The sequence below is a fragment of the Megalops cyprinoides genome, chromosome 20, assembly GCF_013368585.1.
Source record: "Megalops cyprinoides isolate fMegCyp1 chromosome 20, fMegCyp1.pri, whole genome shotgun sequence".
In the NCBI taxonomy this organism is placed as follows: Eukaryota; Metazoa; Chordata; class Actinopteri; order Elopiformes; family Megalopidae; genus Megalops; species Megalops cyprinoides.
In genome coordinates this window covers 3,824,132-3,842,694 of record NC_050602.1, presented here as the reverse complement: position 1 = coordinate 3,842,694, position 18,563 = coordinate 3,824,132, and the positions used below count along the sequence as shown (strand labels likewise).

The 18,563-nt window shown below is 39.8% G+C and overlaps 1 protein-coding gene across 1 annotated transcript; it reads left to right on the top strand.

Annotated features, from left to right (window-relative positions):
• The first annotated feature begins 6,731 nt into the window (after window positions 1-6,731).
• On the top strand, window positions 6,732-14,396 carry olfml2bb (olfactomedin-like 2Bb). Its single transcript, XM_036554868.1, has 8 exons — window positions 6,732-6,914; window positions 7,414-7,677; window positions 7,932-8,039; window positions 8,250-8,414; window positions 10,162-10,351; window positions 11,154-11,633; window positions 12,826-13,002; window positions 13,538-14,396. The coding sequence occupies exons 1-8, from the start codon at window positions 6,732-6,734 to the stop codon at window positions 14,137-14,139; spliced, it is 2,169 nt and encodes a 722-aa protein (XP_036410761.1). The 3' UTR covers window positions 14,140-14,396.
• Window positions 14,397-18,563: the final 4,167 nt, after the last annotated feature.

Below are 18,563 nucleotides of genomic sequence, written 5' to 3'. Positions count from 1 at the left end.
TTTGATCAGTTGGAGCTGCTTTGGTAGTCACTCTTGGTCAGCAATGGTCAGCCTCGGTCCTGAAGATCTGTGGTGCTAATGGGTTTAATGGCACCTTCCAACCAGTAGCTGAATCAGGCCTAGAACAACCAATGATTCAAACATTCACCCAATAAATGAATGTAGATTTTTTTTAAATATAACTATAAAGCCTGTATAATTGTTTTACTTTATTAAAAATAGAAGCATTAATATCAAGCTTCAATTATTTATTGGATACAGTGCTCCTATTTTAGTTTAAAAATGACCCTGTTCACCCTTTGAGTGGCACAGATCCACAGAAAAAATGCAGCAATGAGTTATTTCCCATCTCTCCTCAATGAATGAATCTATGACTCCAAGAATTCGAAATAAAGATTAAAAAGATCAAAACCCACCTGACTAGTATCACCAACCTGGGCCCTGTGCCAAAGCAATGCAAGTATGTGTGTTAGAACAATACGTTATTGTGATGTAAGTCAAGTCTCGTTTTTTTGAAGACGTGTAACTTTGTAGTTAAAGGTAGATGTCAGTATAACCACAGCCCTTATTTCTGTCAAAATGTAGGGCTGTATATCTCATTCAGCAGTAGGCCTCTGCATTTACACAATAGGCTGTTGTTTCCACACACTTTTTATAGATGGTGTAGCGCTCGTAAATTCGTAGTTACATCAAGCTTCTTAGTGTTGAATAAATACACATGTACTGTACGTTCAATAATGACACACATTATTGGGCATTATTTAATAAAGCAGATGGTCCGACCCTTGCTAGTTGCCAATTCTTTAAATCAGCGGTTTTCAACCTTTTTTGAACCGCTTAAAAGCAGGTTTCCTCTTGAAAGTCCTTTGGTACTACCTTACAAAAAAATAGCTTCCTAATAGGAACAAACACACTTTGTTGGTTTCTGCGGTTTTTGAGCCTTACCCACATCGCATCTTAAATCGACTTTCATGTTTTTATCACTCGGTTAATGGACTGAAAGAGCGCAAGGAGCTTTTCATATACAGATATACAATATCAATGTCCTGCAATGTATTAATTACACTTGACAGTCACAAAACACTTACATTGCACCAACAATATATTTTTTTTTCTTCTTTATTGAATGCAACTTGCATAGGTCTCAATTTATAAATGACACATTTCCTTCACTGGATATTTACTGATCCCGAAGGTGCATCATTAGTGCCCCTCCCAAGATTCATACCTGGAACCTTTAGGCCACAAACAGAATTCCCTGAAATGGTAATTGCTGTGTTTGTATGCTTCCAATTGTATCCAATTTGTATCCTTCCAATACCTTCCAATGCCACCCTTAGAAATCTTCAGAAATACACAGACAAGCTTCAGCGCCCCCTACAGGTAGCCATGCACACTGAGCTAATGTTCCAGCAACAGAACATGGATTGCATACCCCACTCCAGGGAGCGTTTACTGTCGAAAGGTCCAACTCCACGCCTCAGGTATAGCTGACCAACAGCTAAGGTGGGCCGCTGGAAATTCAGCTCACATCTACACGTTTTTACCAACTTTCTTTCTTTCCTGGGCACTAAATGTCACACCAAGCCATCTGCCTGCCAGACAGCTAGCAACTTCTTTCACAGCTGCCTGAGTGCTACTACAAGTGACAGCTGTGTGTCTGATCCCTTGACTTTCACAACAAACTGTGTAACGGTCAAGAAGTAACACTTGTAGAACCTCACATGCATAAGCACTGTCATCATGGTGCTGACTGAGCCAACTGCCAAAATAACCAAATCCACCAATGCAACACAAATACAATTAAGGAGAGTAGTATAAAAGGGTTGTATGTACATAAATAGTTGGGATCTTGAAATGGTTGAAAACATTGAGATTTAATAGAGGTTAAAAGGAATGGAATCATTGACCCATTAATAGTTTGAATTGCTAAAAGATGTGTCATATCACAAAAGTCCATCAATATTGTATTGGTAACCTGTGTTCATAACATCAATTTAGTCTCAGAATACTTTGAAATTAAAAATCAACATTACAAATGAAGAACAGTTTGTTTCAAATAAAACACACAAAACCTATGAAACTAGGAATTAAATACAGACTAAAAAATGCTAGTTTAAATAATTCTGTAGGGCAACTGCTGATTAACTGCCATTGTTCCAGAAAGATCAGCATAGACAGCATAGACATGTTGACACTCTATGAGTAATGTACCAGCAAGTTAACTCAGCCAACTGTCAGCCACAAAGTATCCCCTAAATGATTATTATTGGCATTAAAGACGAATATCAGTGTAGTATTATTATATTGCCATCCACTGGTTAGAGTCCAGAATGCAAGTTTTGCTTTGGATTTTAAAAATGGCACATTTTTATATGGCACATTTGAATATTGTCAAAGTTTGTTCCAAGTCATTCATTCATTCAGTAAAAATATTGATAGTTCAACAAAAATAATTCAATGCTTCATTATCAATACACCACTGAATAATTACAAACCTTTAAGTCAGTGATGTAGAGAATGATTGGGCAGAGAATTCAGTAATAATGGCGTGTTTTTTATAATCTCATTAATTTCATTAATGGGAATTCATATTAAGAAAATGTTCCGTACACATGCCATCTTCAGGAGCGTTACTCACATGCAGCATGGAGGTCAAGTTGTCAAAAAATCATTTACTTTATTATACTTTGAAAAATATTTGTACTTCATTCTGACCCTTTGATCTTTATGAATTGAACAAGAACCGCACATTTTTTATTGAGTTGAATGCTCTAAATTTCACACAGATCTCTGAGTCCACTTTGCAGAGAAGTGTATAGAAGATAGAATCATATTTGCTTCTATGTTGCAAAGTTATGATTTTTTTCTTAAGATGAATGTACTTTTTGTAGAAGATAATAAACATGCGTGTGAACTATTTACATCAATGTGATTCATGTTTCTAGATAATTCTCTTTTGTGAGAATTGTGTTTCTCAAAGATACAGTGACATGTAGATGCAGCATTGATGAAAACTTCAATCAACTCTCATCAAAGCACATTAGTAACTCAAATGTTTTTATTTTAGAACCTTGAACATAAAATATACACATATCATAAAATTAACCCAAGCAACTAAGTATTACTCCAGTACCTACAATTATCCTTAAAATCTTGTTACTCCTCCCTGTATCCAGAGCTTAATCTCATGCTTATATTTGCTGATGATGGATACTGAGGGTTAGACTAATGCACACATGTAACACAAAGACGAATGGGTCTGAGTGGCCTTAGACTGTATTTGATGCTTTTTACCTAGTGTGTAGCCCTACCTTTGCGATTGACCAGGCTTGTTTAATTGCGACAACTTCTGCACTTGGGCAGGAATGCTGAAGTGACATGTGCTAAGCACAATTCTCTAAAACACCCATGTGCAGCCAAATGTTGATTTTTTCCCACTTCAAGTCCCACAGTGCACAACAGTGAAGTGAGTGCTAATTGGAGGGCAGGTTCTACTCCACTGACATCATCCAGGCAACTTGCAGACGCCTTACAACTCATAGGTGCACTGAGGACCCCTACTGTGGTAGAACAAAGCCAATTTATCCCACTGCTGTGGGCCCCTGATCACTGTCTAATGATATGGCTGGGACTGAACCCTGAACCCAGTCCATAGTGCTCTGCCTACATTCAAGAGGAATGATTTGGCAACTCAGCCACTCCAACACAGAATGTACTGTACAATGCAATGTGTAATATGTATATAACAAACTAGAGTGCAGTCCCACTCTAAGCCTATTTCCATTTATAGGCATGATGACTCGAGAACATGGAGGTATTGCATATACTCTTGAGGGGAATCAGTCTGCCCCTGTGCTAGAAGCAGCCCAGAATCAGGACAAGGTACTGGGCACTGAGTGATTCCCATATGTGCAACCTCAAAACCCCCGGCTTCTCCTGAATTGAAGTCACCTTTCAGATTTCCGTCCACACTGAACTGTGGTCTGACGTTCACCTACGCTGCAGAATTTGAAGAATAGAACGCAATGAAGATTCCTGCTGGCCTTTCACTTTCTGAAGAGTCACCAGCATGCAAAAAGAAGAAATGTGGCTTTACTTCGGGTAATCTTTTGCTATCGCATTAGCATAGGGGAGTTTCCACAGTAATATGGATTCCACAGGTGTACGTGAGCACTTTGTTTTTATATTTTTTTCAGTTAACACCTTCATTTTGTACATGTGTAGGTCTAAATCTCTGGCGTAATCCAGCATTTTAAGTAAATCATCTTAATATTAAACTTCGGGCAACTTCTATGTTGCTAATAGCATTTTTATGTTTTCCTCGCCAGACAATTCAAACAAGGCTTCAGTGTCTAAACTTCACTGCAACGCTCCTTGCTGGCTTCCACCCCACTCAGTTCACTACACTTTTCGTCCAGTGTCTTGTCTTTTCTTTCCCGGGTTCAAATAACATGTTTATATATGACAGGCCTAAAGCCCTTAAAAGAGTTGGGAACGTAACATTACCACTGTAAGGAGCGCGGTCTACTTCTGGAAGAGGGTCGGGAATCGAATGCCTCCGGTTTGCTCGGGTTTCACTTTAGACCCAGATTTGTGTGCTGAATGCAAATGGGGACACAAAATCTTTCTGTGGCTGTATGTGAAAGTGGCCTTAATTGGCAGCCCCTCATTTAAAATGGTTAATGTTCCAGGCCATTTTTGAAATGGCGATTGAGGAGAAACAATGGACTGCTAGATAAGTGAATGAGTATCACTAAGCAACTTTCTGTTTCACTGCTTATTGTTGTATAACATTTCCTGTTTTAAGAGTGAAAGCATGGGACTGCTGGTAGAGTTACTAATATCATTTACATCAACACAGGCCTGTATAATCTGAGCCATGCAAACACCCATGGTAGCAAACAAATTAACACAAACAGAAACAATGCAATAGATTAGACACATTGGATTATTGTTGCAACTAAATGATTTATTAGTTTATTACTAAAACTCAAGCATTGAGTTTACCCATTTTCTCCCTGCCAACCAACGATACACACCGGCAAGGGGTCTGTCTGTATGTGAGATCTAGCAGTTATGTGTGGAGTTTATGAGATAAGTGTCCATGACTAACGGAGAGGTATTATAGGCCAAAAGTCCTTAAAGGTGGGTAGCAAGTATAACATTACTACATTTCAAGTTTGCATTTACAACAGAATTTGTTTTCAGCTCCATCTAATCTAAGCAGGACTTGGAATCGAAAGCTGGAAGGTAGCATGAGTGCCATATGAATTGCATAAGTACTGTGTATTGAATATAAATGGGGATTATTCGACTACACATTTAATCGATAGTCCAAGCTGTTTAGTTGTTTAGTCAGGCTGTTTTTTGAAATCTTTGAAATCTTCCAGGCATTTCGTTTCAGTTGCTCTTCCTCACAATCAATTCAAATCAAACCAGGCCATTTAGAATTAGAAAACGGAGAAATAAAAATTCTGAAAATGTATCAGCGGTACTACTATAATCGTACTTATGATATTTTTAACAATCTATGAATTTCATATATGGTTACACAGAACACTCTGGTATTCACGTCATAACGGAAATGGCTTTAAATGAGAATGGGCGTGTCAGACTTTTTACTACAACTTTAAGAAGCACTTTGTGGAAAAACAATCATATATAATACAATTGTAACTATAGACATTGAGTTATAATCTATATATATTAAAATATTTCCCTACTGCTAAACTACTGCATTTTGGACACTAGCAACAAACACCTCTTTCCCAGACAGCTACTCAAATATAAGATGATTATTTGAAAGCTAGTTCATCTGTCTATGAACTACTATTAAACAACTATTAAATACTAAGAGTATGAAAAATTCATAATATATCAATACCTTACTACAGGGCATTTTTGTTTCATGACATACATTGAAGTCAATTAAACAGTGAGCTGGGAATTTAATAACGACACGAGTAATGACGACAACTCTCCAAGCTGTGGCGCTACTGGACTAGATTTGCCGCTCTCGGCCAACAGGTTCAGCAGTGCAGAGGACCGCAGCATCCGACCGAAATTTATAATAACTACATAACCGAAATTTCTTTCAATATTTTCTTTCTAGAGCATCCCCATCAATATTCTAACGAGCTCTGAAGAGATCAACGCAGAGCTGATTCTCACCATGAAAATCCAAAAACAATCAACTCTTTTAATAGCAAAACAAAATTTGTGTTTTAATGGTAATTTATTTTGGGTTCCCTGTAGCAGCTTATGTCAAGATAAGGGAACATGAGTGATTATATTAAGCTTCATCGCAACATTAATGAAATAATTTAAAAGTCGGCTTCATTGGTCACCTCCACGGCAATGTTTATGACTCCTCCCTGCTGCGACTCAACTGAAAGAAGTCCTTCCCACGAGCTCCTAGCCATCCTTCGGAAATTTCAGTAGCCTGTCTTTCTCCGGTATTCACGCACAAGAGAGGGAATTACCGTCACCTTGGCTATAACTTGCAATTTTCACGTAAAGCAAGGAGCGCCTTACCATTTCACCCTGCTGACATTCGTCTTTGCAAGGCACCGCTGGATCCCATACAAATGCAACAATCAAACTGCGTGTGAATGAAAGAAAAGAAAATTAATGGTTATTTTTGGTTTCCGACTGTCTGTATCAAGTGTACGCTGTTGCCACCCACGCGCTCGCACCCGTTCCATAGGTGTCCGTTCTGTAATCTTGTGATGTCTAAACTGCAGCTGGTGTGCGTTTTCCTGTGCTTGGCTCTTGCTTGTAGTTCAGACGCACCTAATGAGGTGGTGGACAGCACCCTGAATGATGTCAGTCCTGGATTTAACGAGGAGTTGGATGAACAGGGCGAAACCCTGGACGACGAGATGGATAACCAGGAGAACATTTTAACCCAGGTATTTTGCGTTTGGTGGAATACTTCACATGGAACATAAGAGGTAGTGAGCGTGGCACTTTTGTTTTCACTTGTCTCTTCACCAAAAAAAAACATCAATTGATTATAATAAACATGCGCCTCAGGTAAATTTGCAACCCATCCTACGTGCATTGGGTATGAGATAATAGACAACGCTATTTGAAATGTAATACGAATCAACAACAGACTCTGGTATATACGTTGAAATTCCTCTTTAGCCATTTTTTTTTTTTGGTTAAATTGGACAACTTAGGCTGCATGGTGTATTTTAAAAGTACGTTGTTTTCACTCGAACCTAAGTTGTTAGACCTGCACGAACACCCATGGAATTGAGCTGTTTGCACGCACACGTTGAAGTGGTTTCCGAGCTTTAATTAGCCTCATAGAATAACTTTTCCCCGCTAAATGTGATGAATATTGACGTTGACGTTGAATTTAATGCGCGGGTGGAACAGTGCATACTTTACTTTCTGTTGCAGCTGCTGGGCGACTATGACAAAGTGAAAGCCCTGTCTGAAGGCTCTGATTGCCGGTGTAAATGTGTGGTGAGACCCCTGAGCAGGAGCGCCTGCCAGCGAATCGAGGAAGGCGACGCCAAGACTCAAGACTTCTACACTGTGGAGACGATTACGTCGGGGCCGGGCTGCAAGTGCGCCTGCATCGCCCCTCCCTCTGCTCTGAACCCCTGCGAAGGGGACTTCAGGTTCAAGAAACTGCAGGAAGCCGGGAAAGACGACGTCAAAGTAATTGCTAGCATTGTCTATGGTGACAACGCACGAATCGTCCAAGCATTTCCGTTTTCTTCAAAGCAATAATCAGGCGTCTAACGTGCTATTTTGTTTGTCCAATGTGAAGTAAATATGATTTAACTTAATATCGTAGAATTTTGCTTTATAAAATGACAACCGAGTGGGAATATCGGCGGAGGTGATATTCTCATGCTTTTAATTTCACTTTAAAACATGCTCACATTTTCTGATCAAAACTTTTTCCTTAGCTCTCAACTATTATGGATTTGCTCGAAGGGGCCTTTTATGGGATGGACCTGTTAAAGTTGCACTCTGTTACGACTAAACTCCTCGATCGCGTTGAGATTATAGAAAAGGTAAGTCCACACGTTTGAGTGAGTAAATTTTATCAGTTTTGAATGATTCTGATCTCATGATTGAAAGGGCTGTGGAATTTAAAGAGAAATTGGTAATATCGGCATACGCATCCCATCTGGTGCAGAAGACTTTCCCAGACTTACATTTTAAGTGACAAAAATGAAAAATACTCGTTGCCCTACCGTTGCGCTCTGCTCTGGTGTGATTAGGCAGTGTCCAAAAACCACACTGAACAACGAGTAACAGTGCGGGGCAGCTCCCAGGAGCAGGTCCAGGTGAAGGAGAGCCGCTCACGTACGCGAACTGAGAAGAGGAAACGCGTACAGGCGACACCCCTGCAGAGAGACGCAGCAGCAGTCTACATGGACACAGAGGTAAGCCGTGTCGAACCCGCCACCGCCCAGTTCTGTATAGGTCTGATACTGTGTGTGTATTTTGTTTTTTTTTTTGTTTTTTTGTTTTTGTTTCTTTGTTTGTTTTTGTTTTAGTATGCATGTTTGAAGTAAAACACCAAGGTGCATTCCTATTAACATTCGTGGAACGAAAGTTCTCATCCTCAACTCACCTGGATATTTGCCCCGATTCATCTAATTTGTGTCTTTACAGTTAAACGGACTGCACCTCATTTCATACAGTTTCATTCTATGATAACGAATGGTAGTTAAACCGTAAGTGCTGGAACGCTGTCAAATAACGATGAAGGCATCACAACCTGACTGTAATTCTAATCGTGAAAAACATAGCTATGTAGAGAAATCTTTGATTACAGTGCCTATTTTCCTTTCAAGGATTTTTTTTTTGTTCTTAAACATTATTACGTTGTATTATTTAACTCGTTTTGGTGACAGTTGTCTGTGACCACGGAAAGAGAGGTATATTTATACAGCTGGACATTTATTTAAGCAATTCAGGTCAAGTACCTTTTCCAAGGGTGATGTATTGGTCAGGCAGGTTCCCCACCCACCCATGGAAACTGACCACAACCTTGAGGGTACAGGCGCAGCTGATAACCGTGTTGATCTTCCTCACGCAACAACTGTCTTTGGTTGTCTCTGAAACGAGTCAGTAAAAAGCTAAAGAAGAAACAAAACGAAACAAAAGTGTTTGAAGTTTGTCTCTCAGAGTTAAGGACATTTTGGGTAGGATGAACAGAGGCCTTGCAGTGAACATAGATATTCCACTAGCTTTGCAACTCACTCTATGAGACTCTATGGAAGCACTATGCGCATGACTTCGAACTCGTCGGCATATTTTTTTTAATGCTGAAAACACGGATGAAGCCGTAACTAAGAGTACAAGCACATTTCATAGTATTCTGTCAATGTGAGGGTTTTTTTTCCCTCCACGTTGCTTGTAGCATCACGTGTTACTTAAAGTCAGCAAATAAATGTAGTAAAACATAACTAATTACTATGGTCAGCTGGGATCTGGCAAGTCTATGAGATTATTCACGTAAAAATCAGCTTTTGGCAGGAGTGGCCTGTCTCAGCTCGGTGAGACTTTGGCAAGATCTTAAGAGTTCAGAGCTGCTACTTTCGCCTGTAATCAGGGGTGGAAATGTCCTGCCAGACTGGCAATCCGCAGAGCAAAGATTAACTGAAAGCCAAGGTACCTTGTTTTCCCGAGCCTCTTCCAAGGGCTAAAAATTTCAGTTTTTCCTTTACGGCATGCAATGAATTCCGACAAGAGGGGCCAGAGACTTGCTGCTTCGAAATGGATCAGAGAATGGCCCGAACACAAGGCTGAAGTGAGATCACCTGCATGCCACTGACAGGCAGCATTATTTATTGGTGTTAAGTATAAATTAAAGGACGCCAACTGCTGTTTTCTGAATAGTAATAAAAAATTAAGTAAAATCTTAGGAATTTCCCTAAGTGCAAGTGTAAGTGAAACTGTTTGATCTGATTGGAGCTTGAAAAGTTTATAATAAAATCCTCAAGAACAGCATTTAGTTGTGTGCCCCAGGTTTATGAGGTTCACTTATAAATGCTCCGTCCAACCAAGTGCTTTCCCTGGGGTTCCACTCTCTCATAGGATCACCCCAGTTGCATTTTAATCAAAACAACTCCTTTGTTGCCGTGTTGCTTATTCTAAAATGGCGAATGCCCTATCCCACAACAGAAGACCTATGAGGAAAGGTTCATCGGGCCCCAGGGCCAGACCCGCCCGCTTTTAAAGAGGAGCCAGCCCGAGGAGGAGGCCGAACGGGCAGCGGAGGGGCAGGCCAGAGCCAGTCCAAACGGGAAGGTCATCAGAGGAGTCACATATTACAAGGCCAATGCGCTGGAGGACGAGGACGCAGACGAGCACCGTAAGTCTTGCATGCAGTTGCCGAGCACGGGCGATCCTGCCATTGACCACTCTGTCACGTGGCAGTCCTGATTTCATGGAGAAATCATAGAACATTACATGCAAATTCACTATCACGTTTTGTGCTGTAGCGATAATTTTATTTGGCAGATTTTTTTTGTGAATTTTAGGAAACAGGTGAGACACTGAATGTTGGAAAATTGAAGCGTTGTGAGATCTGTTTTTACACAGTAGTTGTGTAGGCCAGTGACTAGAGAGCTGGACTTTTGGCCAAAAGAACTTTAGGTTTGAATCCCAAGCAGGGTCCTGTTGTACATGTCAGTAAAATGCACAAAAATAACAGCGCTGTGTTAGTCTTTGCCCAGGTTCCATGCAGAAATGTCCGCAACAGGGGCACTGTCAAAAGCAGGTGCCCTGCTCTGATGCTCCTATTTTTTGTCTTGAATTTTTTGCTTTTCTAGTTCTTCCTATGTATTTTCTTATATATAACATTATAACATATAGTATATGTAACACTGAGGAAAGAAGATATTGGCAGTTACAGAAAAGACAACCTTAGGAAAAATGAATTTATGACAACAGATGGCAAAATACTAAATACAAATAATAATAGCTTATAATTTATGCAGTAATGTATGTTTATTTCAGCATGGATCACTTTATTCATAAAGGGGACACATGCTCGACCTGTTTTATTAGTAAAAATGTTTTGCAACTTAGGCAGAAATTTTATATGCAGGTTTGAGGTGTTTTTGTTGCAAGTGAGCAGCTGTTGAGTGTCTGTGCTGTGTCTTTTTGAGCAGTGGTAGCAGCAGCAGAGGAGGTTGTTAGCGGTGACGGGTTAGTGGATTTGCTGGTGGGCGATCAGCTCCTGAAGCACAAACACAAAAGCTCTAGAACCAATGGGAGAGCAAGGCCTGAGGCAGATCAGCCCACAGCTTCCGCTGGCACAGAAGTGGTCCCGCCCACCCAGAAATACACCAATACATTTGAGGAGATAGTCGCAGCAGAGAGGGCCACCGAAAAAACTCCAGGAACCACGGAGCCACCAGCAACCACTGCAGCCATTCCACCGACGATGGTAACCACAGCAACGACCACCACCACGACCACACCGGCAGCAACCCCTGCGCTTCTGACCACATCTCCATCGACAATGACACAGGCTTCCACCTTGACCAAAGCTGCCAGGCAGTCAGTTACAGCTAAACCCAAGTACCGCATCAGTTGGACTGAGAGCCCAACAGAAGAAACCATGGAGGCTGAGCCCACAAAAAACCCTGGCAAGTCTGAGGCACTTACTTTCAGTAAAAACTGTGCATCAAATTCTGCTTTAAATACGTATTCACTCATAAATTTCCCTGAGGGCCACCGGTTGGAAAATCAACTTTTTGTCTTTTGCAGACAATCAATATATTATCCAAAATCTCCCAATTTATTCCAATCTCTACATTATACGTTAAGCAATATTGCTGAGGCAACTCACCGATATTTTCCAGAAAATGGCACCTCATGGTTTTTTAAATCTAAACCCTTACAGATATAAGCCTTATTTTTTAGGATTTTTAGTAGTTTTCACCATAATTTTGTGTCACATTTCATAGTAATATTTTGAATTAGTAATTAGTAAATGTTTGTGTGCCCCCTGCTGGTAAAATTGTGAATTATTTCGGCTACGTGGGAAAGTATATTAAATAGTGACAGGGTTACAATCAACAGAAGATGAGGCCATCAGTCTCCTGGAAAGGGCAGAAAGGGTGTCGACAAATCTAGTTGTACCAAAGAGCATTATGAGCACAACCCCCATGTGTAAAGCAGGTTTGTAGTAAAACGTTTTAGTAAGTGGCTAAATGAACAATGCACTGCTAACTGATAGTGTTACTGTGTTAGGTGTCTAACACTAGCTACATATCCAAATGAGCTAGATCTGAAAGCAAATCAAAATGAATGTTGCTTACAGGCTACTCTTTGTTTCATACAATTATAGCTTGCCATCTCATTTTAACTGATTGTCCTGCAGCCAACTGTGGAAAGTATAAACTGTTTTCTTTAGATACAGTTGGAATCCCATCTAGTCCAAAATCAGTAATTATATCTGCAGTCATGATTGTGCATCAACAGTGTGATAGCTAAATAAGCTAAATAAACAAGCTAAAATAAATACGGTGTGGTACAGTACTTTCCTCTGAAATTACTCCAATTTTCCCGTTTTGTGACTGTTTTTAAACTCCCAGAGTTATATTTCTCAGGATAAGAAACTGAAAACGGTAGGGATTGAAGATACTTTGGTTTATTTCTGGATTTTGTCAGCAAGCTTGAGACAGCCTTCTCATTGCACCGGTGAATGCTTTTGTTTTGTTAGCCTGTGGTTGTGCATGACTGTGGGGCGAAGGAGGTGGGAGAGTAAACATCTGATGTGAGACAGAACCCAAATTAAAAAAAAAGCTGATCCACTGTGGCCTTTTTCTCTGACAGGGATGTGCAAGGACACTCTGGCCACGATCTCCGAACCCGTGACTCACAACTCCTATGGCCGAAGTGAAGGGGCATGGATGAAGGACCCCAAGAGGGATGACGACAGGCTCTACGTGGCGAACTACTTCTACGGAAACATCCTGCTGGAATTCCGTGACTTGGACACCTTCAAACAAGGTGTGTCTCATGGATCCACTTTCTAAGTTAAAATTCTAAGTTATTTATCTAGTTAGCAGGTGTCCTATTCTAGAATTACTCACACATCTTGCGTTACCATCCAGTAATATAGCTGGACATTTTATCAAAGCAATTCAGGTTTAAGCACCTTGCTTAAGGGTACAATAGGTATGACCCAACTGGGAATTGAACAGGTTACTCTTTGGGTACAAGTCTTCACTGCTATATTACATTCCTGAAATTGTCAACAAAGAAGTAAAAATATGTATTTAGACATTAGAACTTTATACTTAATAGCACTGAACAGAGCAAGAGCATATTGCTGATTTTTTTTCTGCATATGCATAATCCTGTTTTTCTTTAATCTTGTTATCCTATTACCATATCCCGTTATCCTTTTTAATTGGGGGGCCTTAATTAAATAAATATATATAATGTGTGTCCATTGGTATACATATACAGTGTGTTTGTTTTTTTATTATATTGTGTTTTATTTATACATTAGTAAATGTTTTGTTCTGGTTTCCCCCAAAAGGACAGACTTCTAATTCCTACAAGCTGCCTTACAACTGGATTGGCACAGGTCACGTGGTGTACAACGGGGCCTTTTTCTACAACCGTGCCTTCTCCCGTGACATCATCAAGTTCGACCTCCGGCTGCGTTATGTGGCGGCCTGGACCATGCTCCACGACGCGGCGTACGAAGAGGATGCGCCCTGGCGCTGGCGGGGCCACTCCGACATCGACTTCGCCATAGACGAGAGCGGCCTCTGGCTGATCTACCCGGCGGTGGATGAGGAGAGCTTCCACCGCGAGGTGGTGGTCCTGAGCAAGCTGAACCCGAACGACCTCAGCACGTACAAGGAGACGTCCTGGAGGACGGGCCTGCGCCGCGACTATTATGGCAACTGCTTTGTTGTCTGCGGCGTCCTGTATGCCATCGACAGCCACGAGCGGGCCAACGCCAGCCTCTCCTATGCCTTCGACACATACACAAACACGCAGATGGTCCCGCGGCTGCCCTTCGCCAATGCCCACGGGCACAGCACACAGATCGACTACAACCCCAAGGAGCGGGTCCTGTACGCGTGGGACAATGGACACCAGGTCACGTACAATGTCACATTTGCCTACTGAGAAGGAAAAAAAAACGTGTACAGCCAAAAAGCTTACCGGCACTTTTTTTATATAAAAGACTAAAACAAAATAAAAAAGGAAATAAATAATTTTATATTGAAGTAGATTGTAGAACAGTCTACGTGAGCCCCTGTGGCTATTACTTGTAACGTATCACCCATTTTTATTGCTTACGTTTACGTGTCTGCCATGCACACAGTGTGTTTTGTCTATTGGTCTGTTTGTTTGTTTTTTCTGCTAATTAATGTTCACTCTTTTTAACCTCCCTAAGGGCTGGCCATTGTAATCTCTCGTGGAAGCACGACAAGGTTCCTATTTTACTGCTTGTTATGACTCTATAGAATGTACTGTATATACTGTAATTTAGAATAAAAAATGGATAAAATTGTAAAATATTTTTGGCTAATATTTACAGTAACTGAAAACCTCATTCTTAAAAATGGATATCTTATGTATAGCTTGCTATAGTCTATTTGTTACACATTATATGTCTAACATGTTGAATTAGTCTGAGCTAAAATGTTTTTAAATCTCCCTAAAATAGAAATTTTAAGACAAATACATTTTTATTACAGACTTTACCATTTCATTTCCACAGCAATCCAAAAGATTAGAAAGTTTACCTTACATTCATGTTCAGAGGTGATGTATAGCCCTGGTTCTACCGTACTGAACAGAAACAAAAATTGCACCTCCATACTTACAGCCCATCATTGCAAACTACTCTCCAGCCAAACCATTCTACTCCACTACCTCACACCCTACACTCCTGCCAGAACACTTCTTTGTCCCCTTCTTTGGAAGGTCACTCATCTCAATTACATCCTTTCCCTACCTTTGCCCCTAAGTTATGGAATGAGCTCCCCACAACTGTTAGAACACTGTTACCACTGTCTATTTTCCAGCGCAGATTTAAACCCCACCTACATCTGGATTCTCTGAACACTGACCCCCCTCCTAACACTGTGATAAAAGCTAGGAGTTTGGAACTGAATCATAATAGCTCTTCTCCACAGAAGTTAATGCTTCAGAGTTTCTAAGCAGCAAAAGGTCAACGGTACACGCATTGCGGCAATACAAACCTGTGACCTCTGTAATGCGCCAGGAAGTTGGCAGGCGATGAGGTGGATGGATCAAACAGCTAATATTTATTCTGGCACAAACAGACTTGTGAAAAGTCAGGAATGAATGAAAGTGATCTGCAATAGCTTATAAAACACAACCAATGCCTGTAATTTCAGATCTGCTGTGGATTACCCATAGTGATTTCATACAAATAGAAATTAATACATTAGCGAACTCAGTCAATGGTGTGCTATGTCCCAATACAAACATGAATTTAACATACCTTTATTTACACTTAACAGCATTCACTGTTCTTGTAAAACTATTCCCATAATGGCATTACATTTCCATGATGACACTACTAACACAGTATCTGTTTGGCAAATTGCTAAAAACTTTTTTATAAATTGCTCTGGGTAAGAGTGGGTAAGAGTGTCTGCTAAATGAATTGATATGAATGCCAACGTGTACCCAGACATGGCATCACATTCAGAAGATTACAACTTGTTTTCTTCTTGGTTATTCAATGTGATTTATAACCATTTGCACGTGTGTTTGTTTTACTTTAAATGTACTTACTAATTTTAACATCAAATCATATACTCAGAATACTTTGGATTGCTTACTCAAGCCAACATCCATCTTGAGTAGTTTTTGGTCTTGTTGGTGTCTGACACTGCATAAATCATTCTGTGGAGGAGTCAATGCAAAGATGTAATTTCCCGGAAACACTGTAATCTCGTCCAATCTGGAGCCCGTCATACTGAGCTCGCAATGCATAAGAATGTGTTTATTTATGGCACTCGTTTGAAATGCAGATTTTCGCCAAGCACTTTCCTATGGTCTGCATTTTTAGCTTCGGCGTTTCATCAGAAAACTGCTGATTTATGTTCCATTTTCGAATCATTGCAGTGAAAGCAAGTTTCAGGACTGAAATCAAATAAACAAACTCGAGACGTAAGTGTTCATCCAGTGTTTTATTTGCTTAAAATTAAACAGATTAATAAAAGAATTCTTAGAAACGTCCAATTTCCACCCCGCACCTCAGATAATCAAATGATAAGAGACAGCATTTCACTCCAAAAAGACTAAAAGAGCCCAGTTGTGCTGGGTATCCAAAAACATGAAACACAACCCTAAAAGAAATGTTGACTCTGTGTTGAAATAATATGTGCAAGAAATTACTGCTTTCGTGTCCTCAAAATTCATCCTCATGAAAATGTAGTATGTACAATATTCAAATATACAATACAGATGTCAAATAATATATTAATTATTTCCTCTTTCATACATGTAATCATTTGCACATACTGTATTGTAGTTTGTACTATAAAACTGTCTTCTTGAACATTCGTAAACAAATATGTATTCTACATATGTGTAAAGTCAAGTATATAAAATTATTACAGTACACTCCCTGATATTTTCAGTTTAGTACTTCACCATATACTGACAGGTATTCATTTTTTCAAAAAAGTACAATCTTACTACCAAGCTGACTTCAGGACATCATTTGCAGGATAGAGAGTATTGGACTGGTGGTCACACGATCAACATCAGCGTCACAGACAGCATTTTGCCCTTTAATTCCAGAGCTTTTATATAAACACTAAAACACTCAAACTAATATCTAATCTACTCAAAACCCAGTTCCAATGAGACACAGCATCTGGACACTGTGGGGGGAGCTTTCACTCAAGTTCAAAGACCCCATTTTCATCTTATGTTCTCATCAAGAGACTCCAGCAGGTATATATACTGATGTCATTGAACAGTAAACACATTCCAAGGACAAGCCCAAATGTTATTCACTAACTAACAGGTATGTTTGTGCATGTATATCATATGGAATATAAAGAGACTCAGGGGCTGAAAAGCTAATTCAATAGTAAGCCAATGAACCAAAATGAAATGAAATGAAAGTTAATGATAATAATTTGACTTCATCCTGATTTTCACCTGCACCTCTTACATCACATTCAAGTTGTGCATCTAGCTTAACTCTGAAAGTAGCCCTCACAGCAAAAACCTTTAAGTTCACAAATAAAAATTCACCTCCATAAGCAGCTATCTAAAACATTCACGTAGTTGGTATCAAGCTAGCCAGGTAACAATCGAAAATTCCATTTCCCGTGAAATCCACCTACATCCTAGAATATGTAAAATACATTGAGAAGATAACGTTTCCTAAAGTGTATTTTAGGCAACGTTCAAAGGCATTTAACAAACTAGTGTGTTTGGCGCAGGCTGGGACAATTTATTCACTGCAACCCATGTTGCATGAGCCAGAGGAGCTACTTAGTTTGTCATGAACTGGGTTTTGGCTAAAGCCTTGGCACCACTGCTGTTGAAGTCTTAAGAATGCATTAATTCCATGGTCAAAATCTATAATCAGGAGCACCCTAAAAGACTGTTTACCTAAATCATAGGCTACAATAAGTCTAATAAGTTCCTTCATCTCTGCTGCAATGTGTTTGAGTTATGAGTTATGAAAATCACCATACTTCCCAAAATAGGACTAACTTTGTCTACAGTGTCAGATGGTGGACGTGGCCTGTATTTTATGTTCCTTTCCATTGTCAACTGAGCAAAGATTTACTTATACCTGTGTTCCTATTAGCATTTTTTTATTTGCATAACATACAATCATTGTCCCATTAGAGCTGTGAAAAGAGTTATCATAAGAATAGCTTCAATTCTGCCTATACGCAATAAAGGCAAGTGCAAAAAGCTTATAACTAAATTAATACAAAATTTTACTAGCTGCATCATCTTTTAAAAAAGCTAAACATAGATAAACAAGCAGTTCAAATTTAGTGGTAAAATCAATCCATATGTTCCAAGAGTAGCCAAGGATGCCTAACTTATTGCTGTGGTGCCCTCTAACATGGATTTGAGTGAAGATTGAGCATGTAAGGCACAAAATCATTCTGCGTAACACTGTTTAAAACCATCCTGTGTCTATTAAATTCTCTTCCTTTCGCAATTGCTACCTGTACCCCCTTGGAGCATGGAACAGCACATAAAACCACAGAAACTAAAGAACTGCTTTAAAAGCAGGAAACAGAGGGAAGACAAAAATGAAGTTATTTGTTTTATAAAGGTGTGACTCAGGGCTCTGTACCAGGTCCCCTGTGGTTGTTTACCAACCACGCCTGATTAGGGCAGTCTGCCAAACACACACACACAGAGTAACAGAGGTACAGTAGGTCTCCTTCAGAACTATGAGGAAAATATACACACATGGAGCCTTTCTCCTTTGGAGTGATGAGACTTCAAGATATCAGCATCCCAGTTCCCAAAACAGGCACAAGCTGTCAAATTCATGTTTGGCTATAATAACAATCACAAAAAAGTAA

Excerpts from the sequence above, each read along its gene's own strand:
- olfml2bb (XM_036554868.1), top strand. The coding sequence starts at position 6,732 with ATGTCTAAACTGCAGCTGGTGTGCGTTTTCCTGTGCTTGGCTCTTGCT. Across the intron at positions 7,678-7,931 it reads CCGGGAAAGACGACGTCAAA|CTCTCAACTATTATGGATTT; the intron begins GTAATTGCTAGC and ends CTTTTTCCTTAG. Across the intron at positions 13,003-13,537 it reads CTTGGACACCTTCAAACAAG|GACAGACTTCTAATTCCTAC; the intron begins GTGTGTCTCATG and ends TTCCCCCAAAAG.